Here is a 25,526-nt window from a genome sequence, read left to right as displayed (position 1 = left end):
CTTCTGGGCATGTGCAGAGGGAACTTCGCCTCTGCCTTTCCTCCCTGGGATCTCCCCCCTCTCTTGGGCAGGATCCAACCAAAACCTGGCTGTCTCCTCCTCCTCCTCCTCCTCCTCCTCCTCCTCCTCCCTCCCTCCCTCCCTGCAGCTTCACCCACTGGCCTCCCACTCAGGGCCAGGATGGGACCCCTCCCCTACCCCAGCCAACTTGCCAAGGGAAAATTCGCCCCAGGACAATTCAACAAACACAAAAATTAAATTAATTTCGATGGAACTGTGGCCAATAATAACAAAATAAAGTCAGTCCAGAAATGCAAGAGTTACAATAATTTTGACAAAAACAGTAAATAAAAGTAATGGGATGAAATGATTAATATACAGTTGAATTGTTCTGTGGAGAGTTGTCCTAGACCAAAGGTCCCCAAACCCTGGGCCACAGTCCACTACCGGGCCGTGGCCAGTTCGGAAGTGGACCGCGTGAACAGCGGGCTGGCACAGGCACGCACCAGCCCCGCTTGCCCGGCCAGTTCCCCTCCCCCCGGGTGGCCAAGCCATATAGGCTGGGGACGGCTGTCCCAGACCCTTCAGTGCTGCTCATTTGGTCTCTCTAATCCAGAGACCCCCAACCTTTTGGGCACCAGGGACCGGTTACATGGTGAGAGGTTTTTCTGCGGACAGGAGGGTGCGTGATTTTGTGTGCTGCCTGCATCCTGTAGATGGGGCTTTCCTTGTTTGTGCTGCGGCCCGGTACTGGTCCACTGGTACTGGTCCACTGGTTGGGGACCCCACTCTAGATGGCCAAAGTGCCTCCAGGGGCTTCTTCCTGATGGACAGACCCTCCTCCTGCGTTCAGTCCACCTCGGTTCAGCCCCGCTAATTCTCAGCCTGATCCCTTTTGCCACCCCTGCTTTTTAAGCGCTTCCCTGGCAGTCAATTGACTTCACTTCAGCTGTCATGCAGCTGTCAATTTCCCTGTAACCAGGGAAGGCTCTCATGCACCCCTGGATTCTCTTTTCAACCAGGTTTCCTTCCTCATCACAGACCACAAACGTCTCCTTCCAACTGCATCTGCACACCTTACAACTTCTCCATCCACTTCTGACCCTTTACAAACACTCCACCAAAACAACCCCATTTATTTTTTCACAATTGCTGTCTAAGTTATAATTCTCTGCTCCTATTTCCTCATCCAACACAACAGCCTTCCTCTTGATATATTGATTTTCAGATTCTCAATCCTCACTGCAACACACAATTTGTGGCAAATCCTTTGAGTTTTTAATCAGCAACAGAGAGTCATCCGCACATCTGCTCACATCTCCGATCAAGAGACCTTTAATGTCACAGGTTTCTTATGGATCCATTCATAAAAGATTAAACTGGGGCATCACACATCCTTGTCTCATTCTTAATGGGTGCTGAACCTTCAGCTAAGCATCCCATCTTCTCGCTCAATTTTACTTCCTTTTTGCTGGGTGCATTCAGCAACCGGCTATTAACTATTCTTGTTTAACATTTTCTAAGTCAAGCCTATTGACTCAAACTGCACCTTTTTTCTAAAATTAATAAGCATGCAGTAAACTGCATTCCTTAATGATGTGCTAGAGAGCAAAAACATGGTCTGCTAATTGTCGCCTTTTGAACCTGTTCAGGGTGAACTGTGGGAAGCCCCTTTGCAGACCCTCCCAGACCCAGCTGTTGCCCTTCCGATCCCAAATTCACCCTTGCCCCATTTCCCTTGTTGCACAGGGGAGCAATAACAGCCTCCTTCCAATTCAGCCTCCCTCCCTAAGCCAAGCACACCCATAATTTAGCATTTTTCCAGTTACACCACCTTTATCTTACATTTTTTTAGCATTCTGACACCACTTCTGACTTCCTCCATTTTTTTTCCCTTAGGCACCGCTCTAGATTTGGAACAGTCACTTTGGTTGCGCTATCGCTGTCACTCTGGTTCCCAAAATCTCCGACTAACGCCTCCCTCACTTCCGCTTCATCCCTCCCCGACACTTTTATTTTTAATTCCGTGCTCTTCACTGGAGGCGCCTTGTGCTCTAATTCGGTGCCATCTTTCATTTCCATCAACGCTGCCCTGCATTTTCTCTGCATTATCTCCCGTCTTAGCCAGTCCTCGCTCTCTCTGACGGCATCCTCTCCAGCCCTGTTCGCGCTGCATGGGATCCCCTGGCTGGTCCTCCCTTTGGGCAGCTCTGCTCTGTTCTCAGGCACTGCTCCCCCATCCCTGGACACCCACACTTCAACGAGAGCCTCCCTCCACGCACTTCTGCGAACACCTCAACCACTTTCCTTTTTGTCTCTTTCCATATGTCCATTAATGCATTTTACTGCACATCTGTGGCATCACAACAGGACGTGGTCCATGTGACTTTCGATGTTCGGACATCTGCCTGCTGTTCTCATCTAATGTGAAAAGGGCTCAAAAGGCCGGCCCTGCACATTCTCCCTGCCCCCCCCCTTTCCAGGTGTCCACGGGGGGGGGGGGGGAAAGAGCCTTGGATTGCAGCCACCTGAAGCACCAGCTAGTGATGGTTATAAGGCCCTTCTTCCTGGTCCTACCACTGATTCCCCAGAGTGGGCTTTGCGTAGCCCTTCCTCCTCTTTCCTTACCCAGAGAGACTTTTGCTTTGGGCAAATTAAAGCTGAACATGCCCAGAGACCAACTTTCATCTAACGGGCCAAGTCTAACTATGCCTTTCTGGAGAAGGGGACGGCTGGACCGCCTTTCTCCAGGGCCTGCGCCTCAGGGCTCATCTGGGCACAGCTGCCATACTCAGTGTCAACACTGTTCATATATGATATTATTGCTTTGACAAGAAATACAGATTGTGTCTGGTATTTTTAAAGTTAATTCAGATGACAGAGTGAGGGAGGAGATTCATAAGGAAAGCCTGGGAAAAAGGAACGGAAGTGAATCTTTGCCCTCTAGACTAATTGGAAGATGTGACTTATGACTGCAAAATAAGGGAGGGGTTTAGAAAGAAAAGCAAGAGAAATTCAGATTCTGGCATAAACCTCCATGATGTGCCATCAATTTGTTACTGTTAATAAAGATTTTAGGATAAACATGCCTGGAAGTTCTTTGAAGTGTTTCATTAGTCGGAACCATGACACTCAGTGCTACATTTTGAAGAAGGGTGAAGGAATCTCGCAGGAAGCAGCTGGAGGCATTTTCAAACTCCTCGGGGTGCAGCCATTGCCCCCACCAGCTGGTGCCCACTGGAGATGCCAGTCGCTGGGCTCCGGCCTTCCCCCGGGCACCTCACAGGACACGGGGAAGCCGGGCGATGGGCAACAGTGATTGAGACGAAGGCAAGGAGGGCGGAAGAAGGCTACGTCCTCCTGGTCAAACCGCCGGGCAGACGGTCCACCCGTCTCCGGCCTTTGCAACCATCCCAGGAGAGAGCCAAGAGACCCCAGCCCCCCCCCGGACCAGCCAGGCACTTACGGAAAGGAGGGGGGGTCGATGGCAGACTTGATGACCCCCGCGTAGATGGCCAGGATGGAAAGGATGACGCAGCCCAGGAAGACCAGGGCAAACTTGTTCACGTACTTGACGCCCACGAAGACCACGGTGGCCATGCAGGTGAGGACACACGTCCCGTAGACCCTCATGTTGTTCAGCAGGGCGGCCGCTTCCCCACTGGCATCCTCGGACTTGAAGATGGCCATCGGGGGGAAGATGTAGGCCTGAGGGGAGGCAGGAAGCGGGTCTCAGGGCTCCTCCTTCCCCAGCGGAGTGCCTCAGGGCCCTCCACACCCTTCCCTTTTGACCCGTGAGGCTCCCCACAAGACTTTCTGGGTCTTCCGGGTCGTATCCGGAAGTTTAATGAAGAGAAGGACGAGGGGGGACATGATAGCAGCCTTCCAGTATCTCAGGGGCTGCCCCAAAGAAGAGGGAGTCAAGCTCTTCTCCAAAGCGCCTGAAGGCAGGACAAGAAGCAACGGGTGGAAACTAATCAGGGAGAGAAGCAACCTAGAATATAAGGAGAAACTTCCTGACAGTGAGAACAATTAACCAGTGGAACTCCTTGCCTCCAGAAGCGGTGAATGCTCCAACACTGGAAATTTTTAAGAAGAGACCGGACAGCCATTTGTCTAAAATGGTATAGGGTTTCCTGCCTGAGCTGCTGCTTCTTCTTCTCCTTCTCCTTCTTCTTCTTCTTCTTCTTCTTCTTACTACTACTACTACTACTACTACTACTACTACTACTACTACTACTATCATTATTACTATTATTATTATATCCAAGCCGGCAGGAGCCGCTCAGCTGCTCATCCTTTGGCCCTCGAGGGTCACCCACCAGGGGAGGCAGAGGGGAGGGAGAGACTCCTTGCAGCCCTTCAAAGAGCAACTCCCCCCACGGCCAGGTTTTCAGCACGCGTGTGAAGAGGGGGCTGCACGTTTCCCTTTGCCCAGTGTGGATATTTATTGGGGGGCATTAAATGCAGATCGCTGCTCTTCGTCACAACGGATCTTTCTGTGCTGGTCTTCTCCCACCCGACATGTAATATTGTGGCTTTCTCCAGAAGTTATAAACTGCCAGCGAGCGAGCGAGAGAGCCAGCCCTTCCCCGTTACTTCTACATTTGCATGGATTAAGGAGTATGGATCATTTTGCCCCCCCCCCCCGCAGATTATTCCTAAGCCTCGCTGGCCCCCCCCCCCGCATGGATGGGAGGGGGCGCTTTGAACTGGGAGGCCATTAGGATTGGGGCCCTGCCTGGAGGGAGGGAAGGTTGGCTGGGCTGGTCTCGGCAGAAGCCCCTTCGGGGGCTGCCTGCCCAGTGCTCGCCCGAGGTGCCCGATGCCCCCTTGGTCCCTGCCCAGAGAGGCTCCCTGTGGCAAGGCTGGCAAAAGCCGGAGGAAGCCGATTTGCCCAGCGGGAGCTTCTCTGGAAGGGACAGACCATGGCTGGCTTAGAATCCTAGGGCTGGGAGGGACCTGGGAGGTCGTCTAGTCCAACCTCCTGCTCAAGGCAGGAGTCCTCATCCCATCTCGGTCAAGGGCTGTCCAGGGAGGCATCTCGGCCGTTGGGGGTCCTTCCCATCCCTGAGGAGGGCTCTGGTGGGCTTCCTGCAGAGGGAATAGCTGGGGGGGGCTTTGATGTCAAACTGTGGCTCTAACGCTGTGCTCCCTTACAAAGGCCACCGGCCTGAAGGGAAACGTGGCTGGGTGGTCTGGTGGCAAAACATGGGGGGGGGGCAGTTCTGATAGGGGGACCTTTGGATCAACTGAAAACCTCAACAAGACATTGGAAAAAGAAGGCGAAGGGATTGCACCTCAGACCCTGCAGGACCTCTGCCCCCACGGGAGGGGTGGCTGGGCTTGGGGCCCTTCCTCCAGGGAGGGGCTCTGCTGGAAGGGCCCCTGGGTCTCTCAGAGGAAAGAGGGGGGTTACATTAACCTTTGCCCCGCCCCCCATGAGGCTTTGTACCCTTGGGGGCACCCTGAGCCAGAAGGGGCCAGCAAAGGAATCCCGGCCCCCATCCTGGGGAGCAGCAGCAGGGCTTGGCAGAAGCCCCCCCCCCGTCGTCCCAGGAGCAGCTGAGTTTCCCCCCCCCCAGTGGCTGTGGGTCCCAGTAAACACGAAGCTTCCTGCTTTCTGGATTTTGACGAGGGCGGGACGGAGACGGGCGATTCGCAAGTATGAAAAATGGAAGTCAGAAATTTGGCTTCCTGTTAATTTATTCACCCCTGACTTCGCTCTTCTCTTATGTCCTCTTATTTCGGATAAGATGGCTACTTCTGTCCTGGCAGCTGGCACCCCTTAGAGCAGCGGTTCTCAACCTGTGGGTCAGGACCCCATTTGGGGTCGAACGACCATTTCACGGAGGTCGCCAAACAACGCAGTCCGCCATTTTTTCCCCCTTTTCCTTAGCTGTGCGACTCCCTTTTATTCTATTGGCTTTTGAAAGCCAGTAGAAGAGACTCTCTTGAATAGAGTCTAATTCTATTGGCTTTCAAAAGCCAATAGGAATTGTCCAGGCTGTCTCTGCCCTGCTGAGCCCAGCAAAAGCCCCATTCTGCAAACGGTGCTGCACCAGTTGAGTAGTCCTCGACTTACGACCAGTTGGGGGTCGCGGCATTAAAAAGGTTGAGAACCACTGCCTTAGAGATTAGCTTGTACCTCCTTGCAAGAGGGGGGGGGGAGGAAGAACACTGAGACGCCCACCGGCTGAGCCCAGGCTGAAGCCCTCAGCTCCAGCGCCTGGCCAGCTCCCTCCGGGCTCTGCCGCTTCCCTTTTGGCGCAACCCCGGCAGTTCGGGTGGCGACAGTTCAGAGACGGTGTCAGCCAGGAAACTGGCCTTCTCAGGTTGCCCAGGTCAAGCTCGTCCGACCGACAGCGGGGGGGGGGGGCGGCGTCTGGGAAAGCTGGAGCTTTTCTCGGCTCTCAAATGACAGAGTTATGTAATACGTAAGAGCGACTGGCTGCGATCATTTCCCAGCTCTGCTGTTTTGCTCCTTTCCCTGATCAAAGAAACCTCAGGGATCCAGAACATTTGGGGGGAAATTAGCTCGCATCCTACTGTGGAAAATCCTTCGGTGGGCGCCTCCTTCCTGTCCCCGGGCACTTCTGTGCAGACCCCGGGTTAGGGCGTGGGCTTTCTCCCACCCGGGGGGGGGCCTTGCAAGCATGACGTGCAAATGAATAAGGAAACCGACGTCCCTCCCATTTCTGCCTCGACCTGCTTTGAGAATCCTCGCATGGAGAAGGAACGGTGCCCGGCCTGTCGCTGGCACAAACCGCTCAACCGGGTGAGCAGAAGAGCTCGGGGTGGGGGTGAGTGGGCTCCCTGTCTCCCCGGGCGCTCCCCCTGCCTGCCAGCTCTCGGCTCCTTGAGGCAACCCGAAAACTGCCCCCTTGAGAACGGAGTTGAGTTGGCCGTGTTGTGTGAACAGCCTCAGCCTCCAGGAGGTGAGTGCATTTGGCTCTCCCGTTTCGTTGGCAGCGACAGGGGCAAATGTTTGCGTGCCAGCTTCTGGCCCTGCTTTTCTTCTGGCAGCTGCAGGGGCACCCAGGGCACCTTCCCCACGTTCCCTTCTTGTGCCAGGAGGCCAGTGCCCCCCCTGGCAGAATCTCTGCCTGCCCTGCCCTGCCCGCCCCCTCCCTCCCACCTCCACTCACCAGCAGAATCTCTATGGTGCCCAGGATGTACATGGCACCTGCAAAGGTGGTGCCCAGGTAAAAGCAGAGCCCCACCGCTCCCCCGAACTCCGGGCCCAGCGAACGCGAGATCATGTAGTAGGAGCCACCGGCTGGAGAGAGGAAGGGGGGAACCATTACCCAGAGTGACCCCTGCGCTGACCCTCCCAGAGGCCACTAACGCACCCCACTTGGCTGCACCCCTCCCCAGGTGGCAAGGAAGCCGCAGGAGGGGGAGGGAGGCAAGGCCACCCCCAGAGACGGAAACCCCTCCCTCTTGGGGCAGCCTCCCTCCTCTCCATCAGGAGCCCAGGTAGATGCACCCCATTAATGTGGCCAAAGAAGGAGGGGGGGAGGGAGCTTGGATCCAAGATGACCTTTACACAAAAGACGGGGGGAGGGCTTCTGTGCCGGCCACGATCCTTGCCTGTGCATGGCTTCGGGCAGCCCTCCCAAGTCCCTCCCTTTGGGGGGGCAGGTGGGTCTCCCAGCCAAGCACCCATCGCCCCCCCCGGGCTACCCACCTGGCACCACTCCGTTGGTGGCGATGGCGCTCATGGAGATGGCCGTCAGCATGGTCTGTGGGGAGAGAGGGCAGCCGTGTGGGCCCAGGCCGGCGGGGGGGGAGCCCAGCGGCCCCTGGGACCATGTGTGTATGGCGGGGGCTGGGGGCTTGATTTGGTTGATCCCCAGAGAAAAGAGAGACCCAGAAGGCATGGGGTGTGTGTGTGTGTGTGTGTGTGGAAGCAATTCTTGAACTGATTCTCCAGCCAAAGGAGTAGGGGGAGGGGGGCCGCTCGCTAGTCACTCCTCCAACTGCAAGACTTTCAGTGGGGCTTCATGTTGGGGACCCAGAAGCTTCCCCCACGGTGTTCATTGGGAGTAGCACCTTCCCTGGGAGCCCAGAGCCCATGGAAGCCCCATCTTTGCGGGCTGGGGATCCCCACAGCCAGACTCAAGCACACCCTCAGACAGCCCCCCCCCAGCACATCCGTTGGCCAGCCATGAGCAGAGGGCAGGCTGAGGGCTGCAGAGGCCACGGGAATTTGCACCCAGGGCTCTGGGGGAGAAGCAGCTAGCCAGGCCTGGTTGCCCAGCTCTCTCGGGGGGGGGGGCTGCCACAGGACAGAGGGGGGAGGATGGGAGCCGGGGTGAATGGGCCATCAGGGCTCAGCTCCTGGCAGGCTCGTCCGCCCAGGCAGCTCTGAACCCGGCCCAAGCATGGCTGCCCTTCCGGGTCCGACTGGGCGGCCCACCTCCTCCCCCGGGGATCCTCCCTGTGGGCCAATGGAGAGGGGGGAAGCCTTCATCACGGTTGCAGGCTGGGCTACGGGCTGGACACCGTGCTCAGGGGCTGAAGCAAGAGGAGCACATCTGGCCAGACCCTCCCCTGCCCGCCCAGCTGGCAGCCCCCGGCCAGAGGGGGACTCACGCAGGAGCAGCAGAGTATAACCATGCAGAGGGACTCCATGATGCCCGAGATGCCCACCACCCAGGTGAGGCGGAGGAAGAGGATCACGCCGAAGATGTTCTGCAAGCAGGGCAGGTAGACGCCCATGAAGGTGCCCATCCGCGTGGCCTGCAGGAAGAGCACGGGGCGTGAGGCTGGGCCCAAGCAAGGTGGGTGGGTGGGCTCCCTCCCGTCCCCCAGCAGAGGCCTTCCTGCCCCGGCCCTGTGGATTCATTCACCAGGCAACTGGAGAGGACCCACAGGCTGGGCATTCTCTCACCAGCAGAGAAAGAATCGGGCTGGGCTGCAAAACCCCACACCACCACTTGAGGCAGTGTGGAGAACAAGAGGGAAGGCTGTGCTCAGCTGCCCCCTCCTGGTCATCCAGGCCCTGCAGCCCAGATCCGAGGCCTGGAGGAAGGAGAGGGGAGTGGGTGGATGCGGCTCTTCTGCTCCCGTCTGGCTGCTCTGTGCCCCCCCCCTCCCGACCTGCCCGCACCTTGACGGGCTTCTTCTTGGCCCCCTCGTTGTTCTCCGCCTCTTCGTGCTCCCGGCTGCCCTGGGGCAGGTTTGTGTAGTTGGCCAGGCCGCTGAGCAGGGAGGAGACCATGGGGCTGGTGTCCATCTCCTCCTGTTGAGGGAGCAGAGGGAGGGGAGGGCTGGGGGCCGCTCTAGGGGAAGCCCCTTGCCCCTCCCACCCTGATCCTCCAGGTTCCTGGGGCCAAAGCTTCCCCTGCCCAGGCAGATGCCCCTCGCGGAGCCCTGGGTGGGCTGCTCTGACCATCCGGGGGCCTTTCGGGCGAGAGGAGGAAGCTTCTGCAGGCCAGGCCCCTGGGAGGACCCCTGCCCCTCCCCCCACACCCTGCTGACCTCAAACAGCGCCATGTTCTTCCCATCGTATTCCTTCCCCTTCTCCAGGTCGGTGCTGTTGATGAACGGGCTGCTTTCTTTGGGGTTTCCATCACCTGCAGGGGAAGAGAGAAGCACTGAGACCGACATGCTGAACGCTCGCTGGGCTGCTCCCCATTTTCTTTCACCAGCCTTGCGGGTCCAGGCCCGGCCAGCAGCCCTACGAGCCCCTTCTCCAGAAGGTCAGGCCAGAGTGGCTGGTGGGGCCCTTTGCTTGGGCACACCTGTGGGGCCCACATCCCCTTTCTAGATCGGGTTTCTAACTCCAGGCTTGCACCAGAGAACCTGCACAGCTGCCTGAGCTGGAAGGGTTTGACCCAGGAGGTGACCTGAGAAACGGAGGACTCCTTCTCGGAGAGGAGGCACCCAGAAACCGGAGCTGCCCCAGAAGAGCTGGGAAACTTCAGCCTTTGGGGGGCGGAGGTCCTGATGGGCAACATCTAGTGCCCGTCCCAATCACTTGTCGCGAGGCGGCTGATCTACCCTTGTGCCCAGGTTCAGCAGGTCTTCCCTGCCTGCCAAGGAGACTTTCTGAGGGATCTTGGCTCTTCACCTGAGAAAGCCACCCATCTCACAGGACTCATTCCCCCCACCAGATGGGTGGCTAACATCTGGAATGGCTCCAGGCACTCATGCCTCCGAGTTCCCCAATTCAAGAGCCATGGGACACTCGAGGTCCCACTTATGGGCAGGGGGACGATTTCTGCAAAGGCTGGTTTGCTGTGTGGGGAGAAGACACTTGCCCCAGAGGTGTCCCTCTTGGGCAACTTTAAGACCTGTGCACTTCAATTCCCAGAATTCCCAGGCAGCATAGCATAGCTGGCCGGGGAACTCTGGGAATTGAAGTCCACAGATCTTAAAGTTGGCAAAGCTGGACCCCCTATACCACACAATGCTCAGAGGAAGGAGAGAAGCCAAGCCCCCCCATCCCATCCCAAGGTTTCCCACAACACCTTAACACTCAAACAGTGGCCATGTCTGCATTCCACATCCCAGCATGAAAGCTACACTATTGTATTGTGGGATCTCTCTCTCTCTCTCTCTTTCTCTCTCTCTCTCTCTTACACACACACACACACACACACACACACACACACACACACACAGAGTCCCTGGGACAACAGGCTTTCCACAGCCTCACTGACTCTCAAATGGCCTCCTCTCGCCTGTCAGGCCTTCCCCACCTTGGGGGGGGGGGCTGAGTGAGGAGAGGTCTGTCAGAAGAGAGATGGACGCATTGCTCTCATCCAAGCAGGCTGAGCTCTTTAGTGATGCTCAGAGGTCTGCTACTCCCCCCTTAATCAACTAATGCATATTTACAGAGCGAGTTGCCACTTAGAGCCTCATTGCTAATCCTCCTTGCAGAAAAAAGGCAGGGACCCCCAGGACGGAGTTTCCTGGGAGCATCTCTGCTGACTCCAGAGTGGGGGACTCCTGGGAGCTGGAAATGGTGGGCAGGGAGGTGCTAGAAATCCGAGTCATGTGTGAATGGTGGCAGGCTTCAGCTGCTCTGGCCTCATCCACCCAGTTTTGCTCACCACGGTACAAAAAAGACGTTGAGAAGTGCAAGAAGAGCAACTAGGATGATTAGGGGACTGGAGGCTAAAACATACATGCAGGAATTAGGCCTGTCTAGTTCAGGGGTCTGCAACCTTGACAACTTTAAGACTTGTGGACTTCAGCTCCCAGAATTCCTCAGCTGGCTGAGGAATTCTGGGAGCTGAAGTCCCCAAGTCTTAAAGTTGTCAAGGTTGCAGACCCCTGGTTTAGTTTAATGAAGAGAAGGACTAGGGTAGACATGATACTGGTAGCGTATTCCAGTATTTGAAGAGAGGGGGTCCACCTCTTCTCCAAAGCACCAGAGGGCAGGACAAGAAACAATGGGTGGAAACCATTAAGGAGAGAAGCAACCTGGAATTAAGGAGAAATTTCCTGCCAGTGAGGACAATCAACAATGGAGCAGAAGTTGTGGCTGCTCCATCACTGGAGGTTTTTAAGAAGACACTGGACATCCATTTGTGTGAAACGGTATAGGGTCTCCTGCTTGACCAAGGGGTTGGACTGGAAGATCTCCAAGGTCCCTTCCAGCTCTATTCTGATTGATTGATTGATTGATTAAGGAGTGGGGAGGGACAAGAGAGGGCTCCAGGGTGATTCATGACCACACCTGACTCTGGGACTTTAACAGCCAGCTCCCCTTGTATAGAAGTCTCCCCCTCCTCTCCCAGACTCCGGACCCAGGGTCAGCCACGCTGCTTTGTGGGTCAGTCTGGGGCCAGGACTGGCCTAAGGTCCCTTTGGGTCAGCCAAGGGGAGGGCCGTGTCTCTCAAGGACCTTCAGCGTTGTGAACTCTGCTCTTTTCTACTTGCTGTTCACAGTTCATCCCTTGCACACACAAACACACAGACACACAGACACACACACAAATACAGCAGTGCTATGAATGGTTCTGACAGGCTGGAGAACATTGGGACCTCCCCACCCCACCCCACCCCACCCCACCCCCATGGGGGATGCAGCACAGGCCGTTCCTGGTCAAGAGGCACCCAAGCCAAGCTTGCGGGGGTCACAGGCAACTGAGCTTGCGGCAGTTGTGGTCCGGGGGGGGGGGAAGTGGTGGGTGGCCCAGGAACTTGGGAAACTGAAACCTGTGTGTGAAAAACGCAACCTGCCCCTCAAAGTTACAGGTGGTCCTCAACTTACGACTACGACTGAGCCCAAAATTTCTGCTGTTAAGTGAGACAGTTCTTAAGCAAGTTTTGCCCCATTTTACAACCCTTCTGGCTGCAGTTGTTAAGTGAATCGCTGCAGTTTATAAGTTAGTAGCCCGATCGTTAAGTGAATCTGGCCTCCCCACTGACTTTGCCTGTCAGGAGGTCGCGAAAGGGGGGCTGTCACCTGACCCTGGGACACCGTGACCGTCGTAAGTATGAACCACCTGCCAAGCGTCTGAATTTTGATCACGTGACCGTCGGGATGCTGCAAAGGTTGCAACTGTGAAAAATGGTCATGCCGCTTTTTTCAGTGCCGTCGTAGCTTTGAGCCGTCACTGTGCGAACTGCCGGGGACCAGCTGCACCCCACGGCAGCCCCCATTGGCGCTTGCTGGGATTCTGTGTTAGGAAGCATGACGACTGCGAGTGAAACGGGAAGGCCAATTGCAGGATCGTCTCTTGAGAAAAGGGCGGCCCCACCTCGGAAGCAAGGATTCGGCAGCAGATCCCTGAGGATCCTGGTGGATCAGGTGAGCCACCAGGGTCAGAGGCGTTCAAAGGAGCCCTGGAGAACAGTGGCCTGTTGGTGGCTTCGCACTCTGAGCAAAACCAAGGTTTAATCAATCAAACTGACAGATTCACACCTTGTACCAACCAGCTGAGAAGCAAGACAAGTGTCACTTTTTCCAGGACTTTCTGGCTGGGCTCCAGGGAGAGGCCAGCTGAGCTTCCCTGGTGGCCTCTGCTCTGCCAGGTCCAAAGGAGCCGCCCAGCCTTGCTGCCTTCCACTTGGACCCTCAGCTTGACAGCCCCCCCTGGCCTCTTCCTGGAGGCCCTTCCTGGCCAGGGACCCCCTGCTCAAATCTCTAGAGGCAGGGCTGCCCCGCAGGGGGTGCCAGCCCCCCCCAAAGCTCCAGCCCGAAGCTGAAACCCCAGGGGGGGCTCTGCTTTGGCAAACATCTGAGTTCTGATGGGGTAACTCAACATGCCAGCCAGCCTGGCCCAAATCCTGCTTTCCATCCGGGACACTTGGAGAAATCAGCTACACAGGCTGATAAACAAAGTTGGAAGGATCTGGAGGGATTCCAGATGCCTGGGAAGTCCTTGCAATGCAGGGTCTGCAGCCCCTATTTCCTGACCAGGGATGCCCAGCTTCTGCAACATATAACACCATGGAGGATTTAAGTCCCCAGAAAAGGCCAGATGGGGCTCCTGGCTGTGATCTTTGGCGAATCACAGAGGACAGGAGAGGTGCCAGAGGGCCTGAGAAGGGCTAATGGGGAAAGAGGACCCCGACGTCTGCAGACCTCTCAGCCGGACATCAACAACCACCGGAGAAAAGTTCAGATGAGTCGATTTGTGAGCATTTAGCAAATCTTTTAGCACGAGTTTAAATCATGACAAACAAATCTGGTCTTATTTTTGTGAGCGCGACCACTTTAGTTGACATGGGGAATGCAGTGCCGTGGACATAAATATGTAGACCAGCATAGCTGACTCAGGAATTCTGGGAGTTGAAGTCCACGAGTCATAAAAGAGCCAAGGTCAAGAGCCTATCCCTGACCTAGACTTTAGCAAAACATGGGACAAAGTCTTCATGAGGTTCCAGTGGGAAAAGAGAACGTGTGTGGGCAGACAAACCACCATTAGACAAGTACTGTGCTATACCGTACAGAGCTGGGCAGAAATCAGGCGGCGAGGAGAGTTCAGTGGGACATCCTGATTGGTCCCCTGTGGTGACCATCATCTTTACAAATCACGAACAAGAGGGATTAAAAAATACAACTGATAGAAGAGAATATTTGTAGGGTTGAACTGTGAGGCCCTGGGTGCTCTCTGAGCTTGGATGTTTTCTTGCAGACATTTCACGACCCAACTAGGTGACATCCTCAGTGCTAGAAGGGAGGGGGATTATGGAGGAGGAGGAGGAGTGTGGGGTCCTCGGTGTTCTCTGAGCTGGGTTGTCTTTTGCAGACTTCATTACACAACTAGCTAATCTCATCAGTGCTAGAAAGAAAGAGGAGGAGGAGGAGGAGGAGTGTGGGGGCCCTTGTGCTCTCTGCGCTTGTTGATTTTCTTGCTGATGTTTCGTGACCCAACTAGGGAACGTCATCAGTGCTGACGATAGTTTGGTAATTTGCAAGAAAATCACCAAGCTCAGGGAGCACCGAGGACCCCACAAAAATACAACCGTTACACTCAGAGATGATGTAAACATTGGGGAGAATCAGATGTGGGGGACAGACAGGAGGATCTTGACCAGGTAGAACAACGGGCAGAAGGCAGCCAAGTGAATGTCAGAAACCCCAGTCCTACCTACCAAGGCCTGAGTATGGAAGGGGAGGGACTATTCTAGGCAGAAGTACAGGTGCAAGAGACCTAGGAGGCTTGATGGTCTCACAGTGGCCCAACAGGATGGTGCAGCTGCAAGAAAGGCAATTCCAGTGGGTGTACAATGTAAAGATGAAAAGAAACCACAATTCCTCTCTATCCTGCACTGGCCAAGCCTTAGCTAGGATGCAGTGTTCACTTCTGGGCGTTGCATTTGAGACAGGACACCGATGGGCTGAAGCTTGCCCTCCAGATCCTTGAGGAGAGCAACTGGGAGGCCAGGGAGCCTGGAAGAAGCCACGATCACTCTCCTCAAGGATCTGGAGGGCTGCAGTGGAGAGAACAGGACAGAATCATCCGGAATTGTTTCCGAAAGCAAAATAAGAAACTGGGGGTTGAAGTTAGAAGAAAGCAGAGTTTGCGACAGGTCAAAAAAATTTGTTTAACAGATCGCCTCGGAAGTGGCGGTTCCTCCTTTACTCAACAAAGGCTGTTGGTTGGGGAGACCATTGTAGAAGACCCCTGCATTGGGAAATGCGCTGGACTAGATAGCCTCCAGTGCCCTTTCCATCTTTACGTTCTCGGATTCTGCCACTTCCGGAAAAGGAGGACGGGCTGATCACAGAGGCTACTGAATGCTGGTCATCCTTGGTCATCCCGAGAGAGAATATCCTGAAATTTGCAGGATCCAATCTGGGTCACCGGTCACCAGGACAAGAGGTGTTTGTCTTCCAAGCTTCCAGACGTGTGCTGGGGCCCGTCCCCGGGGAGAACGTCTCTCCAGCAGGGTGCTCGGAAGATCACAGGAAGAGCACAGCCTCTGCTGGAGAGAACTTCTCCCCGAGGGCGGGCTCAGCACGAGTCCGAAAGCTCGGAAGACAAACGCCTCTGATCCCGGTGATCCAGATTGGATCCTGCAACGTGATTCCGGGACATGTAGATTCGCCTTCATTCACTTCGAGATTTACTGGAAACTGCTTCACTGCAGGTTCTCCTCCTTCTCCCAACAGCAACAGGGCTCAGCCCGTCCATTTATTTATTTATTTATGAGACTTATATACCACTTTAAGTGCAAGCACTCTCTAAGCGGTGTACATCCTCTCCTGACTGCCCTGTGGCCAACGGGAGAACGTCCTGTTCCTCTCCTCCAGCTGTGCCTTGCAGGCCTTGCCCTTCCCCCCAAATGACCTTGCCTGGATGTCCAGGAGAAGCCCAGGAGCCCTCTGCCCACGCCCAGACCTGCCCGTCCCCCTCTGATGAACGCAGGAGCCATTCCTAACATCCAGCCTTTGAGTTATCTGCATTCACGTTGCTCCTTCGAGACTCCAACAGCCTCCAGGCCCCAGGAGGAGACTTTGACTGGATCAGAATAACAGAGCTGGAAGGGACCTTGGAGGTGTCCTAGTCCAACTCCCTGCTCAAGCAGAGGACCCTATTCCAGTTCAGACAAATGGCTGCCCAGCCTCTTCCTAAAATCCTCCAGTGAGTATCCACAACTTCCAACACAAAATGCGTGTCAACCATACCGTCCCTATGCTGATGATACAGTTGGTTTCATCAGCAGACGGATGGAATTGCACCCCAGACAGCAGGATGTCCCCTTCCACTGGCTTCATACAGACAAATCCAAACCCTTTAAGGCCAGCCCTCCAGCCCACAGAGGCCTCCTGCTGGATACGCTGACCTGCCATGCACCCCTCGCACAGCCCAGCGGCTTCCCGGGCACCTCTTTGCCACGTGCTGAAGCCACCCTCTCAGGCTGCCACCGGGATGCTGTCTGGGTCGCTGCTCATCAGCCTCAGCATCCTTCGCTCAGAGGCTCTGGTCCACTGGCCTCCAGTGACAGATGGCCCAGTTGGCCAGGGTGCCCGGCACCAGCTCAGCAAGTTTCCGCGCTGCCACCAGACCCAGGGCAGCCAACCATGTTCCGGCCAGTCAGCTTCACTTATAAACACTCTGCAAAGCAATAGCTCTGCGGTCATAAAGACATTGAAGTCCACCCCTCCCTGTAAACTCCCCCACCCCTTACAGTTTGAGGGACAAGCACCCTCTCACCATTCTGGCGATTCAGTTTGGAGCTCGATGGCCACTTTTTCAAAACCTATTTCTTATGGGAGACCATCTCTGTCACTCAGGGCTGAACTGTGGAGTCCTTGATGTTATCTCAACTTGGTTTCCTTCCAAACGTTTCATTGCCCAGCTAATACCATCAGTGTCAGCGAGTGTGGTTTTCTCCTTGTTTATGCACAGTAGCTTGCCCTGCTAGTGTTGGTGGGGGTGTATTTTCTCCTTGGTGATCCCTTGATTATTGTTTTCTGAGTGTTTGTCTGGTGTTAATCCCTGCTTATTGGGATGCTGGCTGCTGCAAAGTATGTCTTCTGGCCTTTTGTTTCCTTCTTAGCCTTTCTATTGTCTCTGATGTATAAATCTGGTTTATCTCTACGTTATCTAGTGATGACTGATTTGTCTAAATGCCAAGTTTCCAGGAATTCCCTGGCATTTTTGGATTTGGCTTGGTCTAGGACAGACATGTCAAACACAAGGCCCGGGGGACGGATGCGGCCGCAAAAGTGATTTCATGTGGCCAATGAAGCCATTGTGGAAACAGTGAGGGAACGGCCCCTGCTGCCTTGGCCCTGGACTTTAAGGACTTTTCATCAGATGTTCTGACTGCTACCTAGTTAGTGTTTACAGATATTTTTCTGCTAGTTTCTGCCTCTCTATCCTATAGTGGCAGTTATAGTCTTTACACTGTATGTTGTACATTAGGGGTCCCCAACGTTGCAAACTTTAAGGCTTGTGGACTTCAACTTCCATGCTGGCTGAGGAATTCTGGGAGTTGTAGTCCACAAGCCTTAAAGTTGCCAAGGTTGGCGACCCCTATTGTGGATGACTCCAGTTTTTCTTCTTGGGAAGAAGCCTTCTGGGCCAACTGATGGCTCGGCTCCTCGTCTCCAGTCAATGGGGGGTGGGCTGTCATTGAACCCTTGACTCTTCCACTGTGGAGGAGCACAGGGCTGGGTCCCCCCCCCTTGTGAAAGGATCTGAGATTACAGCAGCACTCACCGTCCAGGGTCCCTTCCACCATCTGGCTGTGCTCTGAGCCTGGGGCACCCAATGTGGGAGCCCCCCTCCCCCAGCCTTCCCTGGTTTTGTTGCTAAGCATCCGTGAATCTCTGCTGTTGTGTGTATTTATTTTGGATGCTTTTTATGGTTTTGAAATGTTTTTATTCTTTTAATTGTAGTGTATTTTTTTGAACTGTGAGCCACCCAGGGTCACTGATTGGGATGGGAAGCTATAGAAATCCAACCAAATTAAAACAGATTTCCCCCCGGCCGGCAAGGCTGCCTTTCCCCCTCCTTGCCTCCCCATGATGTAGCCCATTGGAGTTCGTGGTTGTGTGTGCAGAGTCTGCGTGTCCTTTGTGTGTCCTGCTTGAGGCAGGAGCTGGCAGGGAGCACAAATTCTCCAGACAAAACCCTGCCGCATTGCAACAGTCACCCCGTCCGAGTTTCCCTGTGATCTCAGCTTCGCCCTGGAAGCCTTTATGAAGTTTAACCTGGAACTAAGGAGAAACTTCCTGACAGTTAGAACAATTAACCAGTGGAACCACCTGCCTCCAGAAGCAGTGAATGCTCCAACACTTGAAGTTTTTAAGAAGAGACTGGACAGCCATTTGTCTGAAATGGGATACGGTTTCCTGCCTGAGCAGGGGGTTGGACTAGATGACCTCCAAGGTCCCTTCCAACATTACTACTACTATTACTACTACTACTACTATGTTGAACGTTTGTGTCCCAGCAAGCCCGGAACCTGCCTGCACTCTTCGGCTGTTCTCCATCAATGCCTTGAAGGAAGGACAAGACGTCTGTGCAATATTGCTATTTGCCTGTCATGTACGCAACCCCCTCCCCACCCCACCCCAAGCCAGTCTCTCTCTCTCTCTCTCTCTCTCTCTCCCTCCCTCCCTCCCTCCCTCTCTCTCTCTCTTAGAGCCTTATGCAAAACACAGAAAAAAAATGCCCAGAAATAACAGGCCTGGAATCTAATTCCCTTTTGTTTCAGTCATTGGCTTCAGTCATGGACTGAGGGGAGACGCTAAAGTCTGGATTTTTCTGACAGCCTCTGCTTGATTGGAGCAGAAGGCTTTTGCCAGGTGCAACAGCAGGGGGCCTTTGGGGGGGGGAGCTGTTCCTCGATGTCCCTGCCCAGACCTGAGAAGCAGCTGCCAAACTGGCGAGTCAAGGGTGGGATTGTGGTGGTGGGGCATCCCCACGACCACGATGTCCCTTCCATGGGGCAAAAACAGCAGAGTTCTGCAGGCGTTTGGCTTCTGACAGGTAATAGTCACTCCTTGCAACAGGCCCCATAAGACCTATAGATCCTCTACCAGGGTGTGTGTGTGTGTGTGCGCGTGTAAATTCCTTCAAGCCGCTTCTCTAGAACATTCTCCTACTTGTTTTTTTTTTTTTTTTAATGCCTTCACGTCAGTCTTGATTGGTGACTGCTTGAAGAAGTCCCTGCAGTTCTCTTGGGAAGGTTTTTCGGAAGTGGTTTGCCATTGCCTCCTTCCTAGGGCTGAGAGATAGTGGCTGGCCCCCAGCTGGCTTTGTGCCTAAGGCAGGACCAGAACGCAGCCTCTCCCAGTTTCTGGCCCAGAGCTTTAACCAGAATTCAGCTGTCTGTCTCTGCTTGTTCTAGTGCAGGGATAGGTAACCTTGGCTCTTTTATGACTCGTGGACTTCAACTCCCAGAATTCCTGAGCCAGCACAGCTGGCTCAGGAATTCTGGGAGTTGAAGTTCATGAGTCATAAAAGAGCCAAGGTTGCCTACCCCTGGTCTAGTGATTAACTACCTGCACATAACTTGCAACTGTTTGCCCATTTTTCCTCATCAAGCAGCGATTATCTGAGTCTTTGATATGTTAATTTTCAAATCCATATCATTTGCCCCACCCTACGTTCTACCATTAGCTGCAAAACTTTCCAGGTCTCCATCAACAACTTGGCATTATCTGCACACTCGGCTTTTAGTAAAAGAATACCTTTCGCACAAACGGGAGTTGAGGGTCTTTCTTTCCTAGGAGCCCAGGATGGGGCAGGTGTGACAGATGTACCTGCGCATTTGTGTTCCTGTCCAAGGGACTGCCAGCCTCACCGCAAATATTCCTGATACATTTGCCCATAAACAGATTAAAGGACCGAGGGGATGCCACACATCCCATCCCTCTCCTCACCTGCGATTGGAGCATTTGCTCAGCACTGAGTTCCCCAAAGCTTTGCAGCCATCGGGCTCTGCATTGGCTACATCCAGCCAGCAAACCTCCGCCAGCCTTGTTGCAAAACCTGTCCCGTCATTCAGGCTCTTTCATTTTATCACAAGCTTTATCTGGACCCATCAGTGGATGACCCATCTTCTTTCTCACGTCCCTCGGGATCGTGTGTCACCCAAGTTACAGAAAGGCAGGCAACAGAACGGCTAGTTCATTTAGTGACTGTTCAAAGTTGCAACGGCACTGAAAAAAGTGACGTCACCGTTTTTCACGCAACCGTCGCAGCATCCCCACGTCGCTTGGCAACTGACTCATATTTACGACAGTTGCGCAGTGTCCTGAGGTCCCAGGATCCCCTTCTGACAAGCTGTCAATGGGGAAGCCTCTTAACAACTGTGTCAGTAACTCAACACTGCAGTGATTCACTTAATAACTATGGCAAGAAAAGTCGTAAAATGGGGCAAACTCGCTTAACAAATGTTTCACTTAGCGACATAAATTTTAGGCTTGGTTGCGGTCATAACCCGAGGACCACCTGTACACTGACACGCAACCTGGGTCTTCGGAAGCGACCTCGGCTTGAATAAAATCAGGCGAGGGGGTCAGGGTTTTGGATCACTCTTGTGACGCAGTGGCCAAAATGCATGCAAACTGACCGGTCTGGACATTGTTGGCAGGAATGCGGCACAGGAACAACGAGGACCGATAGCCCAGGGGACGCCTAAGGATGCCCACTAATTCTGACAGGTGTTGGGGCCGTGCAGCCTTCCTGAGCTAAAGTATTTTTGCACTGAAGCACATCTGTTGGCCACTCCTTGGAGCAGCTTCGGGGTGATCCCAGGAAAAGCCACAGCCGGTTGTGTAGAGAGGGCTGTTTGCCCCCCCCCAGCACCCTCTGCTGCCTCTTTAAGAGGCCGAGGCCGATAAATATGGCCCTATCATTCATTGGATTATGGCGAAACCATATTTAGCAATGACCTTTCCAATATGGTCAGCCCACAAAGTCATCATTTGAATTAGGTGGCCCATTCCAGACCATCAGTTCCAGCTGCTTCCTTCCTGGTTCTCCTCAATTCACATCTCTCTTCCCCTTCTGTACCCCAAGAGAACCGTAGCTGGACACATCAGGGAACTCCTGTTTTGATGCCGGTGCCATCAGCGACCAGATTCCTGGTGGCCTCAGGCCGGCTTGACCTCCCTCCCAGATCTACCGGTGGGAGACCTTCCATCTCCTCCACCAATGATGAGAGGAAGGCCTTCCCACCAGGGGGTTTCCTCAGCCACGGGCACCCCATTGCACAAGTGTCCAGCCACGGAGCCACCACTTTCTTGGCACCAACACTTGCCCCTGGCTTGGTTCTCCCCTTAGTGGGTCAGTTGCCCACACAGCCCCCCTGCAACTGACCCCTCTCAGCTTCCCTCCTTGCTGGACAGGGTGATTCTCCCTGTCTGCGCTGGGGCTGCCACCATCGCCAAAGCTACTGAGCCCTTCGGCCACATGAAGCTGACCACCTCCTGCTTCCTAAGAGGACAACCTCTTCCACGTGTGCCATCTCTGCCCTGGGGCCTTTGGGGAGAGTGCGTTTCCTTAATTTAGTGGTTCTCAACCCTTCTGTCAGCACGGATCTCCTTTGAATACTTTTTGTGGCCACAGACCATGGCCACGGACCCCGCCCCAAGACTTAACTCAAAATTTAAATCAACATTTCTTCACGCCTTCGTGGACCCCCTATGATGATATCATGCCCCCCCAGGGGTCTGCAGACCACAGGCTGAGAAGCACTGCCTTAAATCCTTTCTAAAGTTCGCACCGTACTCCGCATGTGATTGTCAGTGGTCTCAACAAACTGTGGTACGTGGCTCAGGGTCTACCATACTTGTAGGCACCCCCCTCCCCTTTGGCCAGGTAAGAAAGAGGCTGGTGTGGTTGTTTTGACCGAGAGTCCATCTGATGTCCTAGCTAAGGGGTGGGACTTTCAAACTCGGCTTCTAGACCCCTCTCGGCCCCTGTATGGTGAGGACCACGGCCACCCCCAGCCACAGAGATGCCCGGATGATTCCCAGCTAGCCTGCTCTTTGTCTTAGCTCAACCTCCTCTGGAAGGTTCTTGTTATGGGGAAAAATATGCCTTAGATACATCCAGGTACTGAATAAAAATTCTAAATTTACCCAGAACAAACAATAATCTCACTGGCCTATCATTCCGGGATGGATGTCGTTAAAAAAAACCCAACATGAAAATGGTGTTATACTGAGTATTTTCTAGTGCTCTCAGGTGGATAACGCCTGAACTGAGTGGTTGTTTCCAAAGTAAACAAGGCTCAGAAAAAACACCTGAGATCCTGGATGCTAACTGATCCTGAAACATTTTTTAAGCCAGGGGGTCAGCTAGGACGGCTGCTGATAGCTGAATATTCCTTAAGCTAAGCGAGGCAGGAACTGCGCTCCCCTTTGCTTTATGGCAGCATCTATTTATGAAATCTCCCGTCTCCAGAAAGCCTGACCTATTTCTTCAGAAGCTTCAAAAGGACTCGGAGGATTCTGTCTCAATCGGATTTATGACTGCCTAGATTTTCACGGTCGTTCGCAATGCACAAACGCTTCCTTGTTTTCCCACCCCGAGATTAAACCATGTTCACGCTGGACTTGCCCAAGGCTCTTCCCCAGCCCCGGTGTCCGGACCCTTTCCCCGGCTCCAGGAGTGCTGCAAAGAGGGAGCCTGAAGCCTGAAGGAGGGCTGGCGAAGGATGTCCCTCTTCCAGCCCTGTAATCTTGCACAGCTGGGGAGGGCTGCCTGGTGCGGGCTGTCTAATGGGCCTCCTGGCCTATAAATCACAGGCATAAGGCCAGGATGGAGAGAAATTCCTTCGCAGCTGGATTCCTTCCTTGAGGAAGCTGGCACCGGTTGAAAGAGAGCACAGGCAGCACCTAGGGAAGTTCACCAGGTAGAGCAGGCTATTAAAACCAGACGGTTGTTCTGTACTCTCCTGGCTTCCTTACAGAGCCACACCACGCTCATCAGAACAGTAAAAACAGCAAGTTGAGATAAAAATAGGAAAATGATTTTACGTTGGCTTACGTTAAACACACTTCACGTTGCACTGCTGTTCCAGTTAATGAAATCGCCTTGCTGAGTTTTAACTCTCTATCTCTGTGGGCCTTCATTTAATTAGGATCCTACTTTGAGCAGCCGAGTACATGTCAATAAACGGTCTGTGACAAAAGGGACAATCGATCCAGGCCTGCTCTCAGGGAGCGGAGGCGGCACGTCTACTCGGGGAGCGGAGGGGCAGGCTGGATTGGGAGCGAAAGGGCTGAAATCTACGTCAGGGGTTGCCATGGGTGCGCATCAAAGTCGGAAGGAATCCAGGGGCTGGTGATGGTTGCGCGTTACCCACAACTGAGTGGTGACAACCGGAGAGGCAGAAATGAGTCTGAAGGAAGCTCTGAAATGTTCTGAATGAGATTTGGGGGGGGGGGCTTCTGGCATATCGCTGGGTGGGCAGGAGGGGAGAGAAGGTCAAAAAAGCAGCAGAGCCCTTCGGAGACCCAGGAATTCGCGAGAAGGCCGTGGATGATGGGCACCTCCGAGAAAAAAAGGTCTGCTTCAGTGCACCAGGCCATTCCTGTGTGCGAGGGCTGTAAATCTGAAAGCGTGATTAATCTGATTGTTTCCGATGAAAGGCCGAGGGGATTAGTGACGGATGCAAGCGGGATCAGAGGCTCCGAACGGGAGAGGGACCTTCCTTGGCATTAATATAAAGAGTGACACTTGGGAGAAAAGGAACATGGAAGGGAAAGAGGGAATGTAGAATGACTGTCAGAGAAGGAAGCGTCCATCCTAGGGGTTCTCCCTGTGAATGAAGTGGACGTAAGAGGACATAGAACTGCCCGGGGCAGCTACAGAGGAGTCACAGGGGCATCGTGAAGTTACGGTAATGGGAGACAGAAAGGAGGCATCTTGGTGAAGAGACGAGCAAAATAGCCACGGATGAAGCATGCAGGTCAGGAACAGATTGCTGCAGAAAGGAGGAATGGGAGAAAGCGATTGCATAATGTGGACAGAAAAAAAACCCCACACCGTTGCCCAGGATGTTGGCAAAGAGACCGAGGCACGTTGGACAGAATAAAAGGCGACTGGTATCTCAATGCTGCACAGAGACAAGGGGGTTCAAACACAGAGAGAGGCCCCGAGGGATTCGTTTGAGCTGATATCCTTATCTCGTGCCTTTAATTTTGGGGGCCCACCGTTTTCTTCTTCTGCAGTTGCATACCCTTGTTTACCCCAAGGAGAAATATGCACATGCTGGATGTAGATACAAGCATTTGATTTTAAAATGTGTCTTATTTTAGTCGGGCTGAAAGTAAGCATTTACGTCATGGGTAGCCAGCAAAACGAACAAGTGAATCACTGAATAAATCAACACGCAGGTCTCACTCGAGGTATGAAAGCCCTAATAATCCTGCTTCAGGCACGTGATGCGAACCCCGTTTCTCTGGATGAGACCTGAAGGCTGGAAAGGTGGAAGGGAAGAGGATGGCCAGCTGTGGAGGATGGGGTGGGGACTCAGTTACAGGGGATGGGGGCCCTCTTGGGAGAGCATAAGGGGCAGGTTGGGACAGGTCATCATGCAAAAGATCAATCGTTATGCTTGCTAGGAGTCAAATGTCAACCATTCAAATACCAATCAATTAATCGATCGATCGTTCCCTTTATGTGGCCTGCAACAGTCTGTAAAGGGGAGCCTGATGGCTGTCCGGTGAAAGATGTTGGGCTGGTCAGCTGGAAAGCTGACAGATCGGGTGCAAGACCCGAGCACCGCACAATCGGGGCAGCTCCCGTTACTTGCCTCAGCTCCTGCCCCCCTGAATGTCTATGGCAGGGCTAGGCAACCTTGGCTCTTTTATGACTCGTGGACTTCAACTCCCAGAATTCCTGAGCCAAGGTTGCCTGCCCCTGGTCTATGGAGATTCTCCAAGAAGCTTCTTCAGCTCTGACTGGATGGTGAGGAATGGAAGGATTTTTCATTCCTGGCAGACAGCTGGTCATTTGCCTTCTTTCAGAGAGTTGTTGAGGTCACCTGGAGGTTTATCTGTGTCCTCAGGGTCAGAGCTGAAGAAGCTTCTTGGATGAGAAGGGAAACATCTTCAAAGGAAAACAAGAAAGCCCAGCTGCCTCCTGAAAAAGCCCCTTTGGGACCACCAAGACCTGGAGGACGGAGAACCTCCATAGACAGTTAGCCATGCACTTGGGGAGGGACCCCCTTCGAACGGATGTCCAGAAAACATTGCAGACTGCGGGAACATCTGAGCTTCAGCCTCATTCCCATCATCCTGTACCTGTCTCCACCGGTGAAGGGACCCAGGGCAGAAGACATCCTACCGCCAAGGAGGCTCCACACCCCTTTGCACCACTCAGATGACCCTGAGGACACAGGTCAACCTCCAAGTGGCCTCAAGGACTCTCTAAAAGGAGGCAAAGGACCGGCCGTCTGCAAGGAGTATAAATCCTTCCCTTCTCCACCATTCGGTCAGAACCTGAAGAAGCTTCTTCCTTTTTGGAAAGAAAAACAAGCCCAGTTGCCTTTGGGACAGCCAGGTGACTGAGAACCTCCACAGGCAGATCTGCCTAAGACACGTCGATTTAGTGTGGCCGATGTGGCACTTTTAGAAGGTTGTGGGC

General features: G+C 53.9%; 1 protein-coding gene across 2 annotated transcripts in view; it reads right to left on the bottom strand.

Annotated features, from left to right (window-relative positions):
- The window catches only part of SLC12A5 (solute carrier family 12 member 5), a 74,162-nt gene that overhangs the window by 15,782 nt on the left and 32,854 nt on the right, over positions 1–25,526 (bottom strand). For both annotated transcript variants that reach the window (XM_039342423.1, XM_039342424.1), the window contains exons 2-7: positions 9,487–9,581; positions 9,116–9,247; positions 8,599–8,745; positions 7,691–7,745; positions 7,149–7,279; positions 3,467–3,708 (exon numbers count right to left, since the gene is read on the bottom strand). In XM_039342423.1, the coding sequence (XP_039198357.1) occupies positions 3,467–3,708; positions 7,149–7,279; positions 7,691–7,745; positions 8,599–8,745; positions 9,116–9,247; positions 9,487–9,581 (802 nt within the window). The remainder of the gene's footprint in view (positions 1–3,466; positions 3,709–7,148; positions 7,280–7,690; positions 7,746–8,598; positions 8,746–9,115; positions 9,248–9,486; positions 9,582–25,526) is intronic.

This window comes from Crotalus tigris, unplaced genomic scaffold (assembly GCF_016545835.1).
Source record: "Crotalus tigris isolate CLP2741 ecotype Arizona unplaced genomic scaffold, ASM1654583v1 scf7180000017791.1120302, whole genome shotgun sequence".
NCBI lineage: Eukaryota > Metazoa > Chordata > Lepidosauria > Squamata > Viperidae > Crotalus > Crotalus tigris.
The sequence above is the reverse complement of the archived record's forward strand: the minus strand, read 5'-3'. Positions and strand labels throughout refer to the sequence as shown.